General features: G+C 42.4%; 1 protein-coding gene across 1 annotated transcript in view; it reads left to right on the plus strand.

The window, feature by feature from the left end:
* The window catches only part of LOC126547255 (transmembrane and coiled-coil domain-containing protein 4-like), a 40371-nt gene extending 28357 nt beyond the window's left edge, over nucleotides 1-12014 (plus strand). Inside the window, exons 13-15 of the mRNA XM_050195213.3 lie at nucleotides 226-343; nucleotides 3673-3879; nucleotides 5619-12014. Of these exons, the coding sequence (XP_050051170.1) occupies nucleotides 226-343; nucleotides 3673-3879; nucleotides 5619-5939 (646 nt within the window). The 3' untranslated portion in view covers nucleotides 5940-12014. The remainder of the gene's footprint in view (nucleotides 1-225; nucleotides 344-3672; nucleotides 3880-5618) is intronic.
* Nucleotides 12015-19575: the final 7561 nt, after the last annotated feature.

The raw sequence follows: 19575 nt of genomic DNA on the forward strand, positions 1-19575 counted from the left end.
TATCACTTTCCATTACAAATTTGTTATATTCTGAAAAAATAACTTATGAATCTAAATCTGTGCTGTGTTGTCATGTTTCCACTAGAGTTAGTAAACGTTCATTCGATTCTCGTGTTCATAGTTCCTTCATCACGGACTTAAGCTCTCACCGGGACAGACGCGCATAAAAGTGAAAACGTGTACATGCTACGGATATTATTAAGCGCCTCCTTTTCCTCTTGTTAGGGGAGACTGGCTGCTCAAGTTTCTTCACCGAACGTCGTCAGCAACCCTGAAGATAGCTGGTCTACAAGCAATCCGGTGGAATGACAGACGAATGTTCAACATTGACTTGAGTGACGTGGTCAGTATTTCTAGAGGAAGCCACCTATATCTCCATTGGCTCTTTAAAGGGGTCCCAAGACACTTCTTTTAAGTAATAATAGAATGACTTCACTGTTGAAGTACCTTGTCCCAGGACCCGCCATGGTTGCTCAGTGGCTATGGTGTTGGGCGGCTGAGCACGAGGTCGCAGGATTGAATCCCGGTCATGGCGGCCGCATTTCGATGGGGGCGAGATGCAAAAACACCCGTGTGCATAGATTTAGGTGCACGTTAAAGAACCACAGATGGTCAAAATTTCCGGAGTCCTCCACTACGGCGTGCCTCATAATCAGAAAGTGGTTTTGGCACAAGAAAAACCCATAATAAATACCTTGTCCCAGGAATCTCACGCCACAACAATTTTTGGAACCTATATCGCCATAAGCCCTGTAAAGGGTTCCCGAGACACTTCTGTGGGTAATCATAGAATGGCCTCACTGTACCTCATCCCAGAAATCTCACGGCGTAAAAATTTTTTGAACCCTTTAGCGATGAGTGGAGTTACCGCTGCAATACACTGCTCTCTTTCTCTCTCTTTTCATCCCTGCTGGAGCGCTGGAAGTTGCGCAGTGGCTAACAAAAGCAATGCACCTGGGCAAAGGTTGAATGTCACAGCACCAAAAGAGCTTGTCGCAACACCCCGTGGCTGCCATGGTAGACTACGCCAGGCACCGAGGCTACGCCAGCTCTGAGGCTACACACAGCGGACGTAGCTGCGGGCAGTGCAAACATTAAATTATCTATTCTGTCTTTTTGAGATTGCAGACATGTATATATTTTTCATTTATGTAATTCAAGATTGGCAATTATGTATTACTGAGAATGTCCCCGTGATCACTAAATGAGCCAATAGCATTGGTCAACCAACTGCTTTTGATCAGCTATCAATTACGACATTGCGCATGCGAGAACTAGAGTCTGTTTCACAGCTTTTGACACGAGATTGTAAGTTTCCTGCTGCATGCATTGCAATGATATTTGGCTCACATGTTTCCAGGAGCCTCGTTAGCAGATCAGCAACATTTTTCTTACTATGTTCAAAGAGTGTTTCAGGGCCCCTTTATGAATAGTAAAAGAATGAAAAAGAAAAACTTGCAGAAGAAGACTGAACCTTTCTTTTTCCACATGCAAATGGTTCTGTTGAGCATAGAGCAAGACTAAGCAAAAAGGCTGTGTCAAAAAAACAAAGATTCTCGGATGTTTTTCTTTTTTCTTTTCTATATCGAAGCTGGGCTTACTTGTATACACATGGGTATCACAGCAGGTTTTGGTTTTTCCTATTTACACGTTTTGAACAAGCACACTGTATCGCCAAGTTGTTCTCACTCAAAAGAACTCGAGCTCTCCGAATCACCACGCTTTCCTTTCAGCGTGTCTCGAAGCATTTCTCATCTTACAAAAGACACCATATTGAAATAGGCAGCTGGCAACACAACAACAAGAAAGGTCTATAATCACAACTTCTCTCCTCATCAGGCTCCTTGCACCAACTGGTGTTGTTTAGAGCAAACACAAAGCTACGGACGAGCTCAAATTGTCTTGAGGGCTGCAGAGTGCCGGATGAGTAGATCCTCGTTTGTCTTTTTTGAAAGTATGTGCTTGATGAGCTCGGCTCGTCTTTTGTACGGAAAACATTAACTGCTTCTTTTACGGTTTAGACTCCCAGAACCTGCGCTGCCCTCTATGCGTTGTTTGCAGTACGCACTATGGTCGTGCTACTTGTCTACTGATAGGATTAGTGTCAGAATTTTACTACCTAAGGACTGGCATTTAAAAGCAAGTTATAGCTCAGGGCTGACTCCGATTTCCCTATTTGAATTCATGTGACGTGCAGAAATACTTTTACGAAGTGACCGTTAGACTTATTATGAATTAAATTTGTTGCAGTTGAGAGACAAAAGTTAAATACTGGTGACTCTAGGAAGCAGAATTTTGATTTAGAGCCTGGAACTTTGAAGAGAAACTCCAGAAAATCGGCAAGTTTAAAAAACATTGAAGCACCAACTTTACAAATCTGCACCGAAGACAGATATCACAGTTCTGTAAACTGCATCTGTCAAAGCGTCTGAAGCGGACAAATGTGACATCTGAATTTACAGCTTAAGCAAAATTGTTAATGTGCTTACGAGGGCTTTGCAAAGTTTTTGTGTGGACACTCGTAGCAGTGTATATTGCATCAAGTTTGTCCAGTTTAGATGTATTATTAGGTACAGTTTACTGAATTATGATACCGTTTCTTATTGTGGAGTTAGAGTTATAACCTTGTTCTGGAGCTTCTTGAAATTTTACAGATTTAAAGACTATTTCTCTAAAAACTGGTGGTCTTAAATTAAAAATACATTTCCTAGAGTCACTAGATTTTCACTCCTTCTCTTAGATGCAACAAACCTCATCAAAATCTGTGCAGTGGTTGCCAAGAAAACCAATTTCCTTATTCCCATGTACTATTTGCTGTACTTGCTTGATTCTAACATGCCCCCAAATCTAACATGAACCCAATTTTCGTGGGTTTAAAGCAAAAAAATAGAAGTGCACCTGAATATAATGTGCTTCAGATTCATGAAACAATGATATGCCATGCCCCCCAGTTTATGATCAGAAAAAAACTAAATGCGCAGAATTTAACTTCACACAAAATAAATCTTTTAATCAACTTTTATAGTGAGAGTGGCACGTTGTCATCACCATTTGCGCTTCATTGGCCACAGATACCAAGCACATGGGGGCGGTATTCTCGAGCGATCACCTTCAGAGATACTACTATCACTTTTGCAAGGTTTTACGTGACTGTGCCAGACAAAGCAGCACGAAATCTCATAAAAGTGATGGCATCTACAACCTTATTGACCGAGAATGCCGCTCCACATCGTAGTCGAGCACGAAATAGACCCACAGCAACTAGTATAACAAAATTGGGCTCTCTCACCCTCTTTTGATGGCAATGACGCTCCTTCTGCCAGCTCTGACGATAGGCTGTTTCCAACGCTGCGAATGCAGTTTGGGTTTTGTATCCAATCGTAAGGCACAAGCAATTTTCGTACCCGTTTCCTCTGAAAGAATGGTGCGCGTTAGATTCGGATAAATACAATAGATAGGAGCGACCAAGCTAACGCTTCCTCTGAAATGTGAGATTCTAGAGCCACTTTTTCTCTGAATATCATTGGCCCCTTATGTCGCATGCTATTACCTAAATGCGCTTTATTGGAAATTTTATAGTCTCATGATTTGTTAGATTTTGTTTGCGATGCAGTGGTTCATGACTGAAGGAGGTAAGAGGAGCAGCAACAGGCCAACTTGATTTTGTCGCAGGTTTCTGGGCACACTGATTATGTAAAGAAGATGGACATCATTCTCAAGGCCGTCGGCATCCAAACCGGCGATGACGTGCTGGAGGCCGACTACAGCATGCGCAAGTCAAAGTCTTACGCTCCGGATAGGGACGAAGATATGCGCGGTCCGCAGATGCATCGCTCAAGATCCGACTCCGTGCTCTGCAACAAGAAGGCAATGAATGTGGTTAGTCTTTCTCCAGTGCCTTTTCTTTTCTTTCTTCCCTTTCTTGAAGCTAGATCTGCCTCATTCCCGTGGACCTGTTGCAGGCCAAGATATGCTATATATGTGTAGTAACAAATATATTGCACATATTTCATGCCATATCATGATCTATTTACCATGTCACATTGCTTTCAACAGTGTGCTGTGTGACGATGCTGACAAGCCTCTTAAGCCACTCAGAAGTAACCTTTACTTTTGCAACTGCTAGCGAATAGCTTTGCTTTGCAGCAAGGTTACGTGCATCCCGCATTGCGGTGAAGCCACGCTGTGCCCTCTAACGCAGAACAAAATAAATCGTCATGGCTCAGCATATGAGGCAAGGTAGATTCTCAAGCTTTGCATTGTGCCAGAAATTGCTGTGTTGCGTAGCTTTCATAAAGACATGAACGGTGTTATTGTGGGCATTGCTGCTGATCACACATATTGATTTTCTTTTTTCGCCTTTTCAGAGGGTTGTAATTGGGGATGGAGATTGTGGGAAGCTTGGGTTACGAGTGCAGAAATAGGATATATTAGCTTCTGGACAAGGTACGACCTGAGTTTTCATGTAGATTGCATTTAGTCAAGCAAAAATAAAGAAAGGAAATCCATGGCTTCTTCTGAGCTCTTATAGACTTCCCCATTAACGTTAAACCACCATTGTGTATGGCTTGGTGGCTATGATGTCCTGCTGCTGAGCGTGAGTGTGCCATGGTGACCGCATTTTGATGGGAAATGGAATGAAGATATGCTCATCTGTTTAGATTTAGATGCAGATCCCCAAGTTGTTGAAATCAATCTGGAGCACACTCACTACAGCATCTCGCACAGACGGCGTCTTGCTCGGGGACGCTAAACTCCATAACCTGTTTTTTTATTAGCTTTGAGTTTCGAGAATTGTGTTCCACATTATTTCTTGGGACTCTGTAAGCTCGCAAATTGATGTGTGCCTGTTTCACCACTTCCTTGCCAAAAATGCTACTAATTTCAGTTTTTATGTGCAACCATTTCACAGATTGAGCATAGATATACGTTGAAGCACCCTGCATCAGAGACTGTAAATATTATAGACCACCGTTGGTGATACCTTAATTTCTGCATGACACATAACTTCATGACTGCATGACACATTGCCTCACTGTGTCAATGGATATTTGTTTATGTCGTGATATTTTTTGCTGCTGAGGAGGTGCTACCAGGCCAAAATGTTTCTTTCATTTTTTGTCTGCTTCCACTACTTTAGCCAGTTGGAGCCGACTTAAGGTGATCAAATGAGCATAAAGCCCTTGTACTTTTCTTTACACACTTATCTAAGGGTTCCCTACACTTATTTACAGCCACTGGGGCTACGATTCTTAGGAAATTTGCAATCAAATAAGTTATGATGTCCACGGTCCCAAAGCATTACATGAGCTACAAATGATTCTATAGTCAGGGGACTTCTGGTTAATTTCAACCACCAAGGGTTTCTTTTTATTTGGTACCCACAGCACAGTAACTGAGCGCTTTTGCATTCTACCGGCATGAGAATGTGGCCAGTATGGCCAGCAGTCGAATCTGGAACCCTTTGCTCAGCAGCAGAACGCCGCAGCCAAGAAAGTTGGTAACCACAATATTGCATCATGGCTACAGGAAAGGTCTGGCAACATATATTGTGCAGCAAGGCTTACTTTGCTTCCATTGTCCACTGACAATGCACATTATCTTCCTCATCCAAACAGGCTTGCGCTCCAATAGAAAACCGTCACCTCTCGACCACCGACCGACCAATGAGCTACTCTCTGGAGAGCGGCCTGAGCCGGAGCAGTTCGGCCTTCGGTGGCAGCAGCAGCGTGACCGGCGACGGCCACCGACGTTGGTCACCCCGTGAGTTCCTACAGTCAACACGCAACCTGTGGAAACCTCGCGCACCGAGTGCTGCAGCAGCAAAGGATGACGACACAACCAGTGGCGTTGTGTCCACGGCCGACAGCTGGGAGTGGTCGGCGTGGGATGACGAGGCCCCTACCTCGGCTATGTCTCACAGCAAGCCTCAGGCCTGACGTTTTCTGAGCCACACCTAATGTGTTGAGGGGCAGAAGTAACAATGTTTTTGTTTTCGAGGCCTTCGCCCATCACTTGTGTACACTCATGCAGAGCAGTTGACTTTGAGCGTGTTTTTCATTTTTGTTGCTATGAAAATGGCTTGGGAAATCAACTTTCCAGGGTCAAAGGTAGCGGCATTTAGTCCGCGACTGAGACAACTGGGAGGTGTTCGGTCTGGGAAGGCGAGGCCCTCTCGCTCCGATTCTGGCTGCAGGCCATGAGATGAGTGACGTTGCCAAATCATTCTTGGACCCGATTTGGCAGCATTTGATGCCAAGAGAAGGCAGCGATGCCGTTTCCTCAAAGTCTTTACGTCCTTTACATGTGCTTGTTCACATGAGTTAATCGGCTACTTCTGAAGCCGTTCCTCGTCTGCGTCGCCCAGGAATGCAGCTCATGTTTGGAAGAATTCACAATCATGGAATAGCACGGATCATGCGGTGGGCCGTTTCCTGACTGTGGCCCACCCCTCCCATTTCTGTACCTATTCTCTCCAGCAGCTGCGTCCCACAAGTCTTGTCTTGGGTCTCGCGCTTCGATGGAATTTAATTCCTACAAGCGGGAAGGACCCAGTTGTTCTCTCAAAGCCCCCACTCCTCGTGCGTAGACATTTTCTCAAAGTCCTGAGCCCCCAAAACCAAATGTGTTGTTGGTGTTTCCCTAGAAGGCAGCTCATGTCCGAAAAAAACGAGGGCTGCAAAATGTCAATACTGTGTTGCGTTTATCACACGGTGACTTGGTTAAGCAACCGATGCTGTATGCTCGTTTTGGACTTCATGTGCACGTATGACCATTTGCTTTATGAATTACAATTTGGAAGGAAGATGTTCCATATGGGGGTTCAGAGTGTTCTCAGCAACTTCATCACTTTTTAAATACGGCTTCTTCGTCGGAATACAAGGTCTGTCCTGTACAGTAGAAGTGCTGAGGTTTGTTTTTTAACACAAGAGAACGGTGTGAGATTTTCCCCTGGACTGCCCTTGTTTTGCAAAGGCCACGCATAGATCTTTTAGTGATGTTAGAATGATGATTTTGTGGCTCTGGTTTTTCTTATCGATAGTATTTGTTACATCATGTGGTTTCGTTGAAGGTGTGCTGCGCCATAGTACAACGTGACGTGATGAGTGATGGTGTATTCACCTTTGCATGATTGGACTTTGAAGTGACATTGAGTTATGTGTGTTACGTTTGACTGCTATCCTTACAGTTACATTATGAACTTTATCGAAATGTTGTGCATGTCAACTAATGTCCAGGATGATTTTTTGAGAAAGCTGTCAGTACATAAATGAGTAAGCTTTTGTTTTTTTTTTTCTTCCTCCCTCGAATATTTGTTAGCTTGTTGAAGAGCACAAGTACAGAGCGAGGACCCTGAGGTTGTTGTGTTGTACTCAGGTTATAGCAGTGATACATGTTTAGACACCTTTGTCTGATAGACATTAAGCCATGAAAGAAACAGCTCGGAGAAAAAAGTAGTTTTGCTTTGAGCAGTGTGAAATTTTTTAATGAATTTGCTTGCACCGGCGTTTTTTATGCTGTTAACTTATTGCGTGAACAGGTTACTGTGATCAAAGTGAAGAGAATTATGGCAGCCATTTGCCACGGTGTTGATGCTACTTGTCGTTTGTGGCTGGCTGTGAAATATGTTTGTTCTTTGTCTAAACTTGCCATGTTGGGGACTTTTTTTTTTTTTTTTAGAATATGTGGTTTCTTCATTTATATTGCGGAAGTGTTTAAACTGAAAACTGAATGTGGGTCATCATGATGAAGAATCTTTATTGATCGAGCAAGGGAAAGAGAGTGATGTGTAATAATGACATTAGAGGGACATCAAAGAGGCGCATCAGGTTAAACTGTATGGGTCTATTATACCCGCCATGATGGCATGGTAGCTATGCTGTTCCTCTGCTGAGAACAAAGCCAGGCATTCGATTCCTGGCTGTGACGACCACATTCCAACGGGGGCGAATTTGCAAGAACACTCGCATATGCTTTTGTGGCTCACTTTAAACATCAAACAATCACGTTAGGAATGCCAGGTGCTCTAAATTAGTCTGAAGCCTGGAACACTACTTCCCTTATAGCCCACTGCACTGCTTTGAGAAATTAAACATTATTATGATTAATTGTTTCATAAAAAATAATTTGGTTATGCTTCTGCGACGGCGTGGCAAGCGAGAAAAGTTGCAAAGACAAGGGGCAGGTGGTGATGCTGCCCTGCAGTTTAGTACCACTTGGCCTAGACGTCGCGGATTTCCATGTTGTGCTGTCGTCTTGGGGCAAAGGTTCTGGCAGAAAATCTTAAAGGGAGTTGGCCTTCGTTTTCTCTTTGTAGTCATGAACCCTTTTTGTCGAATGAATGAACAACAGAATTCTGAAAAACTACTTTACCAGTTTAAACTTATATATAGTGTCCCTTTAATGGTTGAAATAGATGGGCATGCCTACAACCATGCAAACACCGAACGGCAGCCCACACTGAATGTCGGGAGGGACGATGACGTTTTGTGTTGCTATTCGTTGCAGCAGTGCGGTATGGTATGTCCATCCTGAAGTGGTATTCTTGATCATTCACTTTCCGGTATATCGGTTCTTGCTGGCGCCGATTGGCTAAGCCGGCAGGCTTCAGCATGTCTGTCACTACAGTGAGGCATTGGGCCACGCACTACATCACGAATAAGTACCGTATCTGCTTGATTCTAATGTGTACTGTCTTTGTGAAAAAAATTTACTAAACAAATGACATGTGCTCTAGATATTAGTACGAAATCGTGCTGGATCGAGTACTGCAATAGCGACGAGCTATCATCTATTACTATGATCGAAACCAACCTACATGTCGGCTGCTGCACGGAATTGTTTGTACCCACCTCGTAATTTTCTTAGGGTGCTATAGCGTGGCATTTGAGAAATAGTATCTCAAATGCCATGGATGGTACCGAAGATGATATCTTATCGGCTGTTGATGTAGTGATAAGGAGGCCTCCGACAGCGATGTCTGGTCTACTGGTGCTTAAATGCAATAATATTTTTCTCTTTGAAGTTAGAACAAATTGTAATTACTCTGTTCATTAAAATGAAAATTTGCAAGTGAGCAGTCAAGGCCATTGCATTTTCCACTTTACAATCTAGGATGCATTAGAATTGAGTAAGTACAGTACTCTAAAAGTGGTAACCGAGAGTACGACCTCTGGTCACAACAATTTCACAGCAAAATTGTGTCACCTCTACAAATTTCTAAAATCAGGGAGTTTCCCACAGATTTAAGCTCAATTTTTTTCACTCGTGTTCTTACATTTAGTGAGCACTGTCTCACGATTTACGAGCAGTTTCACAATTCAGTTTTGTTACTGCCAGTAAGGGTTTCCCCGGCTGTTAGAATTGACTTGGATATCTCTGACGCACCTTTTTATCTTTCTGAGTATGCAAAAGGATAGACAGTTGGGAGAGTTGGTACGGTAACATGATTTTGGCTTGTAGCGCGAAGTGAAACACGGACACAGAAAGGAGCAGACAGGACAGGAGTATGGTCGTGCGAGTTTATTGCTCACTCTTCTTCACTGGGAAGTATTTGACCATTGCTATCTAAATGGGTCACTGAATGCTGGAACCACTTGGCTCATGTGTAAACACTACTATGAACTTCATTCAATTCAGCTTGCCGTTTGAGCGCCAGTATCACATAAGATTTTTAACTACGTATTCAGTAGCCAGGCACATCAATACATGGCTCTAGTCCAGAGAAAGCACAATTGGTTTTAAAAAAAAAAATACGCTAAGGAACCAACCACATGAAAAAAGATGCGGAATTCAAAATGTCTTTGAGTTCGATTTTTCAGTCCTTTATTTAGCCTCTTAAGTCGTCGTCAGTGTCTACCTATTTGCCTTTACCTATTTATACTATAATCATCCCAAGCGAGATGAGCTCCTTACAAACTCTCAGCTTGTTGGGAAAAGGAGAAGCTCAATTTGCTAGCAGTTTCATCAGGTGAAAGAAAAAAAGTGAGAGAGAGAGAGAGAGAGAAAGACATAAATGTAGTACAAAATGATTGGCGTCTGATGTCTTTTAATGACTAACACATTGGAGAGACAGCACTGTTCTTTGCACATTTATGTACAACTTTCAGGTGTTTCTTATACTAAAAGGCAGTTATATTAACTAGCACCATTCATATCAGCAACACTTCTGCACATTTAACTAATTGGGCAGTCACGGTATTTTCACCGATGACCAGAAGCTTTTTCTCAGCAGAAGTGAGTGGGACACATTTCTGGTTAAGGTCTCTGAAAAAACAAAAACAACAAAGGCAATGCAACTATTTTGTAGTTTTGACTTCTTTGGTTGGTTGTATCATAGCATTTGCTGTCTCGCTAATGTTGAAATGAGAATACCCTGCCCATCCTTGGGACCATGTCGCATGTTCTCAGAGTTTTTTTTTTACAGTGGTGACATTCCTGCATGCATTACCCACCCAGTGATTCTCGTATTATGCAAATGCTTGCTTGTCTTCACTGAATAATCTTGTGGTTTCATTTCGTCTTTCATTTATAATGAACAGCATGGGTTAAAGTTGCCATTCTAGTCACTAGGGTGTATCGCGACAAAAGCTAAGGGTGCGCATATTCATGTTTCTGAGGATGCTTTATTGAGTGCTGGAAGGTTCTCTGCATTTCGGTGGTATTACAGATTGTGGAATTTCGTGTTTGTTATGTCAGTGTCTGCACTGTTTTTCTTTTTTTTTGCTGCTGCTGTCTGTCTTTTAGACAGCGAAAATTTGAATGTATTATGCCTGATGTTATGGCTTCACAGCATCACCACTGTGTAGCGGACGCTTATGCAATCAAAATCATTTTTAGGGGCTTCGTTAAGTTACATTATGCAATGTTTTACTATGGTGTTTTACAACCATATCACTTACCGAATGCAGCAAGCTTCACTCAAATTAGTTCAGTCGTGGCCACATTGGAGTATTTACTCCGTACACATGTACTTGAATTGGAAAGGGCAGTGCCTGTGAAACCTTCCCCTTTAGTGCCACAGCACAAGTTCTGCCTGTAGCACAGGCGCTGATTTTGTGAATGGGAATTTTTGATGTCATTGTTACTTGTGAGCTGCTTTTAATGAATTTGCCTGTATGTACATGTACTGGTTTCTGCACATTGGGCCTTCCACTGGCTTTCTGCACTACTTGCAATCAGTTACTTTTGCTTGCCTACATGAGCTGCTTGTTGTAGCCTATGGCTGGAACAGTCACCAGCGCTACATTTTTTTTCGTTGCTTGTTTGCTTGTCGTGGCCAGATATTTGCGCTGCAAATGCTGCTACATCACATGGACGAGACAAATGAAAAGAGGGGTGGTATTCTTGGTCCTTCACTTTTGTGAATGCAATCACTTTCAGGATATTTCGCATCACTAGCACCGGCAGCACATGGGCGTCTATGGGCGATATTGTGCTTGGCCCCGTGCCAGGAATACTGTTGCCTGTGGCCGTAAATGTGTTCAGAGCTAGTCGTGTGAAATCTTCTGAAAATGATTGTATCCCTGAAATTTGATCAATTAAGAGTACCGCCCCAGTTGCATGCACAAGGTGTACTACATGGGTATTGCAAGCGTAATACAGAAGATGTGGATTTGGCTTCCACCGACGACAAGTTGTCTCTTTTGCCTACACCTCCCTTTTTCTTATTATTTCTATGACTCAATGAAAACCGCAGGTAATTTCCTCTACACTTTCCTTGGCTTCATTGTCTTTTGGCTTCACATAAATGTAAATAACAAAATTGGAGCACCTCGATTATCATTCACTACACAGGGCTATGCTACTTGTGTGAGCAATCCATCACGAAAGCTTTAAGGTCAGCTGGCTGTTACCTGAAACAGCTGGTTGGTCCTTACCTTATTCCAATATGGTTTGCCTAGTCTTTGCGTTTTAGCAGCAATTGCAGTGCAAATACTTGTAGTTGTGTCATACCAGATAGGTTCTTGAGCTCATTTGCTGGAGTAAAAATAAATATTTTAACAGTACTTTCACACTGTGTTGGAGGTATACTAACTGCCTTTCTTGCAGAATTCAATGTGTGGCGAAGTGCAGGAAAGTCATTATATGTGACTTCTGCAATGTCATACTATACGATAGAGATGAATTAAGTCAACTTGTATTCGCTCTCATCTTAGTATTCCTGCACATATATTCATTTAAAACACTGTTCGATTGTGGTGTCAAGGAAAGCGTATTTTTAAAAAGGTTGTTTAGTACATATTTTTGTGTAAATTTTTACACAAGGTTATTGCCAAGGAACTGTTGCCGAGCATTGGTGTCAGTTTTGCTAGCACCAAGTGCGAAGTTGTGCTGTGTTAGGAAGGTGGCACTTTGCTTTGCAACAGCCTGAAATGGAAAGGTGAGATTAGATAGCCTTATTGTAGCGTTTGTGGTCCGCTCCACTCAGACGAATGCGTCCTAACAATTTGCACACAGCCGTTCAGCGGGAAAATTAACGCATGCATGCGCAACTTGCGTAGGCAGTTGGAAGCATAACGCAGTCCTTGCTCTGTGGCCTAGTCAGCCGAGTGGAGTGTGTTAGCACGCTTCACTTCATTTGTAATTTGGTAGCCACGTCAACCGCAGGTTGCTGATATCTCTGGGATAAACACTTCTGTCCATTGCCGAATCCTTGTCTTGAGTCAGGGCTACATGATTTTCTTTTGCCATATTTATTCTTTGTTGCGTTGTGCATGGGGAGGCATGTGGCTTCTAAGCTCAAACAGCTTATTTCAAGATTTTATTCCTATATTGTGTCTTCCTATACCTTATTGTCGGCGGCTGTGGAAATGTTGCTGATAGGTGTCTTGGGCATCAGGGCTTCTAGAAGGAGCATTATTAGTTGATTCAATCGGCAGTGCAAGCAGTACGCTGCTTGCAGCGACTGTGTGACTTGCAGTTGACTTCTTGGTCTCAAAGATAAAGGAAATGTACAGTCAGTGTCAAAAGCATACGGACTGCATAATCCGACAGAACGTTGAATTTACAAGCACTTTGCGGCCTTAGCCAGGAAAACAGTACAGCACCATGTTGTTTGCATGTACTATGGTACAGGCTGGAAATTCGAATATGAATGCATAGCCAGGCTGTGGGAATATTTGACTTTCTCTCGGATCTTGCAGTCCATAAACGTTTGACGCCGACTGTACAGAAAGTCACATTCAAAAAAGGGCTCCAAAAATCAAAAGACTACACGCAGTAGGGTTCCTTCACAGTGATTTGCACAACAACAAAGAAATGACAAGCCGCTGAAACAGAAGCTAGCTACATCAGAACTTCTAATTGTACTTAGCGCAAATGCAGCTTGGATTATATATATATATATATATATATATATATATATATATATATATATATATATTTAATCATGAGAATCATTGGATGCAAAACATCGTACATAAATGCAGCATGCACGTTTTGTACAGTGTAATGTGCAGCGTAATACAACCAGCAAGAAAAACGACTAAACATGAAGTTACTTCAAGAGTCCCTACAGAAGTGGTGGTAGTGTCTGGTAGATGCAAAGAGTGGGAGGGTTCAAGGGAAACAATCTCATGTCAGTCAGCGCGCTGCCCAGATAGCGTCTCCGAGAATGATCACTTTGATGTCGGCTGCTGTGGCACATATCGCAACCCTGCGCCCTCCCACTTCTAATGTCCCTCATCTTGCATATCACCTAAAATTTCATCTGCCTATAGTAAAGTTATGTATCAGGTGTATTTATCTGTAATTTTGGTAGACTCTAATGCCATATCCCTGTAGTCAGTGCAAAACACAGGAATGAAAAATTAGTTGCTAGTAGGAAATCTTGTCATGTTGGTATTCAACTTTCTTTTTATATTTCCTGTTTTTTGTAAGTATTGGGTAGTGTAAAGTTAGCTTTTATCATGCTGGAATTCATCCCTGCGCTGTAAATTTTGCTGCTTACAAGAAGCTGCTACAGTATCGACGCACTAGTGTGTGTTGCGTTTGCCTATATAATGACGTGGCATTTGAAGTTTACATACTTTCCAGATTGTCATGAGCTGCTTGGCTTGGATTACTGCTTCTTGTGTTCGTGAGCTGTTCAGCTCGGGTGACTTGGAGTTACGACACCCTGTATACAGTCCACATTTGCACAATCCTCTCAAAAGCTGTCGCCTCCCGCATACTCTTGTGACGCAGCCTATATATTTGGCACTGTGTGCATGTTACTACTGCTGTGTGATGCAGTTGATTCTTCCCTGTTGGTGGATTCATTCAACAGCTTGCGTGGCTGTTCACGCTACTCTAGATACGTCCTTTTTGTAACGGGCAAGCCTATTGTGCGACAATCATTTTTCGTGTGTTGAAGTGTGTGTTCATGTTGCATTTACGCCGTAGCAACAAAGCTACTCCTTGTTGGTGGTGGTACCTATATAGCATGTTGGTTGCAATGAACGAAGCGTTGTTATCACTACGGGTAGGAATGTGAAGTTGGTGTCTGTGCTTACTGTTTGTTGTCATTTGTGGTTCATAGCGAGTAGGCTGTATTGCCCGCTTGCCATGTCTTCTGGTCAACAAAGCTGAACTGTAGCTTGACTGCTAGCGAAAAATGAGAATGCAGTCAGCTGCTAGAACTTTTTCATATTTCATTCATGTTTGCTGCTACATCAGCTATATTGATATGCATATTGGACAGTAGGAACTTTGCTAAAAGTTTGATTTTTTTTAATTAGAGCCCACAGAGCAGATAAGCCAGGATTTTATGGGACAAGAGTCGTATTTATGAGTATAGAACTTGTTGAACATCGTGCATTTGAGGGAACACAAGTGAAGTCACTCCTTTGCTTGATTTGGTCATTCGTCAAGCTTCTGGATAGGAAGCGTGAGAGTTCAGACTAACTTAGCTTTAAAGCATTTTGTCAAGATGTAAGTTTGTAGCCAAGGTGCTTATGGCAACCTATACCTGTCCAGCCAAGGTCATTGGCAATTAGGTGAATTTTCAGGAACACAAAGTACATTCGTCGGTATTGTACAAGATAAGCTTGTAGAGCACAAAAGGGTTTTATGCCTAGCACAACAGTTTTTCATTGTTTTTTTTTAAGTTTTACCATTAAGCATGCATCATGTAAATGTCCTCTTACGAGAAATTTCTGAATTTGAGTTGCTGCTCCGACATTCTGAAAAGCTGTGTTTGCATCCTGGCCTACTGAACAAAAACTGCTACATTTGATCCTAGAAGTTTTTGAGAGGCTTCACTTGTAGTTTTTGTAGACCATCACCTGGCAAGGCTGTGGTAGTGTCACAAGGTGTGAGTGCCATGATACTCACGAAGTCATGGATCACAATGACACTAATGAAACCTGTGTGCATCGTATCATATCTTGTCATGCTTAAGTATTATGGGTACGTGTGCCACTGCTTGGCATATACCTTCAGCACTGAGCTGTGTAATTTAATAAGGGAACAGAAAGTAAGTTAAGGCTGCTGCTGTTTATAATTGAGTAGTCTTGTACAGAGTATGAAGCTTGATAGTTCAAACCTTCTTTGCATATTCAAGTCAAAAACAGTATGTAGAGTTCTTTAGTGACTTTTCGTAGCACATCACATCACATTAAGCGATGTTTGCTTCCATTTCCAGGGTCCATTACTTGAGTGCAAAGGAGGAAGATGAAACTACTACAAAGCAGTTGCTTTCAGTCTTTTTTGGCAGTCACCACTTGAGTGTAGTGTTCCCATCCACCTTCATGATTTTCAGTAGAGAAGGAGGAAGGAGGAGTAACTGTGGGCTTGACCTTTGAGGCCCCTTTGCATACTGGGGCTGTATTCTCAATGGTTGTATGAGGTATCACACTTAAAGGGGCACTAAAGAAGAACATCAAGTTGTGCTATATTAGTAGATTTTGCTTTTTCAGTATCAGAGAGGCTGCTCGTGCTTAAAGACGCTCCATCCACATGCTGCTGCCACTTTTGCTAAATAGCGCCGACCCTTCATGTGCGTCGCCATTCCAATTCGTCACTTGCACCAGTTCTGCTTTCACACTTTTCACTTCCAAGATGTCTGCTTTCTGAATTTCCACTTCCACTGGTGCTTGCTGTCGCACATTAGCAGCTCCACGCAGTAGTAGCAGATGGCAACACAGCCTACGGAACATCATCCGTCAGCATTGGCGCATCTATTGCTTGTTCATTAAACTGACATGCTTTGCCTGTTGCCCGTACCACCATGCAGAATCTTGACAATGGGTCATCTCGACAAAACTTACACTTGAGTTCAAAAGCTGACAGGATGAGTGAGAGAGGAGTGCAGGGGGGGGAGGTTGGTGGTACTTAACACCATAGGTTGGTGGTACTTAACACTGAGGTCCCATGAATTCTGTAGCAATCAACATTTCGCAGTAAATATTTGACAGCGAGAGAACAAACAACAAAGCTGTTTTCAGAAATGTCAGTATCAGCAGTGCTAACTACGTAGTTTGTTGAATTTGTGTCGCAGATGAATATGGCTCTCCAAATGGCCATGCATCAATCACATCCTGCTGAGGTTAGGCCTCCGTTTAGAGCCTGCTGCCTCCTGCATGTAAACCTGCCTTGGGTGCATGGCACCAAAGTAGTCTTCAAATAATATGTGGCCGCATTTCAGAGTATTATGATTGGGAATTAAGGAGTCTGAGTAACCACATGCTGCTTACAGCACATACAGTTTTTTGGCAGCTGCATGAGAGAAGCCTTTCATTCACTGCGAGAACCTCCAGTGGGAATTTTGTCTTTACTATTCTTTGACTTTTGTCATTTGGATACATTTAATATAGAATTTCCACTTCACTTAAAGAATTCAGATTATAAAAGGTTAACTTGGTCGGTAAAAACATGTATTGAGGGACTCTGACTGCGAGAGAAAGCTTGGTAATCCAGAAACAATCCGAACATGAAAGACGGGTAGAGTTGCCACCATGAAACTTTTGCACCAACTTGCCGTAATGTTGCCAATTATGATAATTTCTGCTCAGATGTAGTTAACTGTTTATCAGTGAGGAAGGACCACTGTGTATTCTAAAAGAACGAGAAGCTGAACATAGAAAGTTTAGATAACTTTTCCCCTGCCAAAATGGCTGAAATATGAAAAGAACTGACAGCATTCAAATCAGTGGCGTCACACTGATTTGCCGTTTGCCACTTTGCCTAGGTTTCGGTGCGATATTCAAGGAAAACAAGTTTGGCTTTAATTTCTTTCACAAAAGATCCACCTACTGCCTCAAAATGAATGTAAATAACATATTGAAAGAACACCTTACTAGTATGAGCTGATTTAGTGCCCCTTTAATGTATGAACTCCTTAGCTAAAGCAGCAGAAGATGCTATGGAGGATTTCTGGTCGAGTGCATTTTCGGTCAGCATTTCTTGATCATTTGGTGAATTTACAAGGGTAGAACACTGAACCATTTACTTGTGCAAGTTTTTATCGTAGATAGAAAAAAAAAAAATATGACTGGGCAACACTGGCTTTGTGAACAGGAAAGGTGTTTCTTCAAGCAGCAGTGAAGGTTGTTTGATGCTGCCTGATGAATATCTTGGTACTAGTCTTGAGGGGAGCATTTAGAGCTCAGTGTGCTTGTCTGAATGCAACAAGAATGTTGTATTCAAATAAATGCAGCTGTATAAGTTTGGCGATGTTGGCAAGTTCTTTTTACTTAATTTCTCTCACTTATAGGGCCAGATGTCACATTGCGCGAAAGCAAAAGGATTGTTGTAAAGTGGTTTTACTGCTTTAGAAGACAAATGTTATTGCAAGGAACAGGGATGATGAGCTTAGTAGTTAGTTGCACTACAGAGAAACCACCAATCCCTCGACTGCTTTGACTGCATTTGTTCTGGTGGCTATGGCATATATAGCAGTGGTGTACCTGCAGCCTTCGATCAGCCATGCTTTGTGTGATGGTGAAATAGAAGTGGCTTTGCACAACACTTTGGCACAAACAATTCAGAAAGCACCTTTGACTTTGCACTAACTAATAACGAAAACCGGGAAGGAAGAACAGCCATTTTAACCGTGCTGCACTTACTAGCCATGATGTTGTAATGTTGTCTGCCCAAAATAGAATGTATACTCCTACCATAGTCAGACGTATAGAGTACAGCTGGTTATAAGCTTCAATCAAAGTAGACATTAACTCAAGCGTTGTTGTGTGTAGTGTAATAATGTGTGTTGTGTTGGTAGAGAGACTCGTGACAGCCCAGCATTTTCCGAGCGACCTCGCTCAAGTGCATGCCCAATGTTTTACACTAGCAGCGTGGAACTAGACTGGATGTTATGCAGAACTAGGTGCTCCTGCTGTTGATGTTACAACGCCAATGGTAGTACAAAACAGATATGCGAGGGCCTGTGTTTTAGCACTTGTCATTTTGCACGCACATGTGGAGAAGTGGTAGAAACTGCCTACAACCATGCTTCCACATATCTGCCACTTATTTACTCTGTTCACGTGGTTCACGGAAGTTGGACTTCAGGATTTGAGTCACTGTTTTGTTATTTGTTTTAATATTACACCAGAACCTGTTGCGAGCTCTTTCAGCTCTCCATGTATCCATAGGCTGGGCAACAATACTAGCTACCTTATACACCCTCCATAGTTGCTTTGGGTATTTGCACGGAGGTTGTCTAAATGTTTTGAACACTTTTGACCAGCACAAAACACTAGCAGTGGCATTAAGGGATTCTGGCACAAGCATGGTACTTGTAACCTAATATTGCCATATTCCCTAAAGCTGTGTTCCATGCTTGAAGTTCTAAAGGTATTGTTAAAGTGATACCATAGGGGAAACCGATGGATGTGGTGTGACTGAAAAGTGTTTCTAATGTAATTAAGAATGTGCGTCTGTGCTGTAAACCATGAGACTATAGCATAGTGAACCAGAAGGGCACATTAGCAAGTTTTACCAAACATGCATTGTTTGATAGAATATGTTGCTGGGCGAGTTCGTTCAAGTCTAGGGGGTACATACTAGCACGACACGGAAACTTAACTTAGTAGGAGGAAATAGGAAAGAACTGAGTGAGTGCTGTTGGCACTCTGTTTTTTGCGCAGAGTTACAGATTTGTAAACTTCTTGCTTCAGTTATTTTTGTGAACTTGGCCATTTACGGCAATGTTTGTAAAAATTATGAGGCCCTAAATCAACATTCTGCTTCCTAACATTTGCTAGAAGGCATGTTTCTGTCTCAAATGGAACAAATTTCGTTCAAGTTGGCCCAGCGGTTGTCTAATGAAACCATTTCTGCATTTTATATGTTATTGAATGAGGAAGTTGGAGTTCCGACTGAAGCTTCCTCTTAAGGCTGTGCACACGAAAGAACCCTAGAGGGTCAAAATTAATTCAGAGCCTTACAAGGTGGTGTCACTCGTAAGCCCGTGTGCTACTTCCGGACATTAAAAACCTTGTGACCAAATAATCGATTTTGTGGAAGCTTGGTGTGCAAGCATGTTTCTTCCACATGTGTCAATGTACATGCATGTTATACCAAGAAGGTTGTGCTGGGCATTCGTACACACGCAATGCTCGTCACCCAAACAGAAATTTGTTTAGTCTGCTT

The sequence above is a fragment of the Dermacentor andersoni genome, chromosome 3 (genome assembly GCF_023375885.2).
Source record: "Dermacentor andersoni chromosome 3, qqDerAnde1_hic_scaffold, whole genome shotgun sequence".
NCBI classification, from domain to species: Eukaryota; Metazoa; Arthropoda; class Arachnida; order Ixodida; family Ixodidae; genus Dermacentor; species Dermacentor andersoni.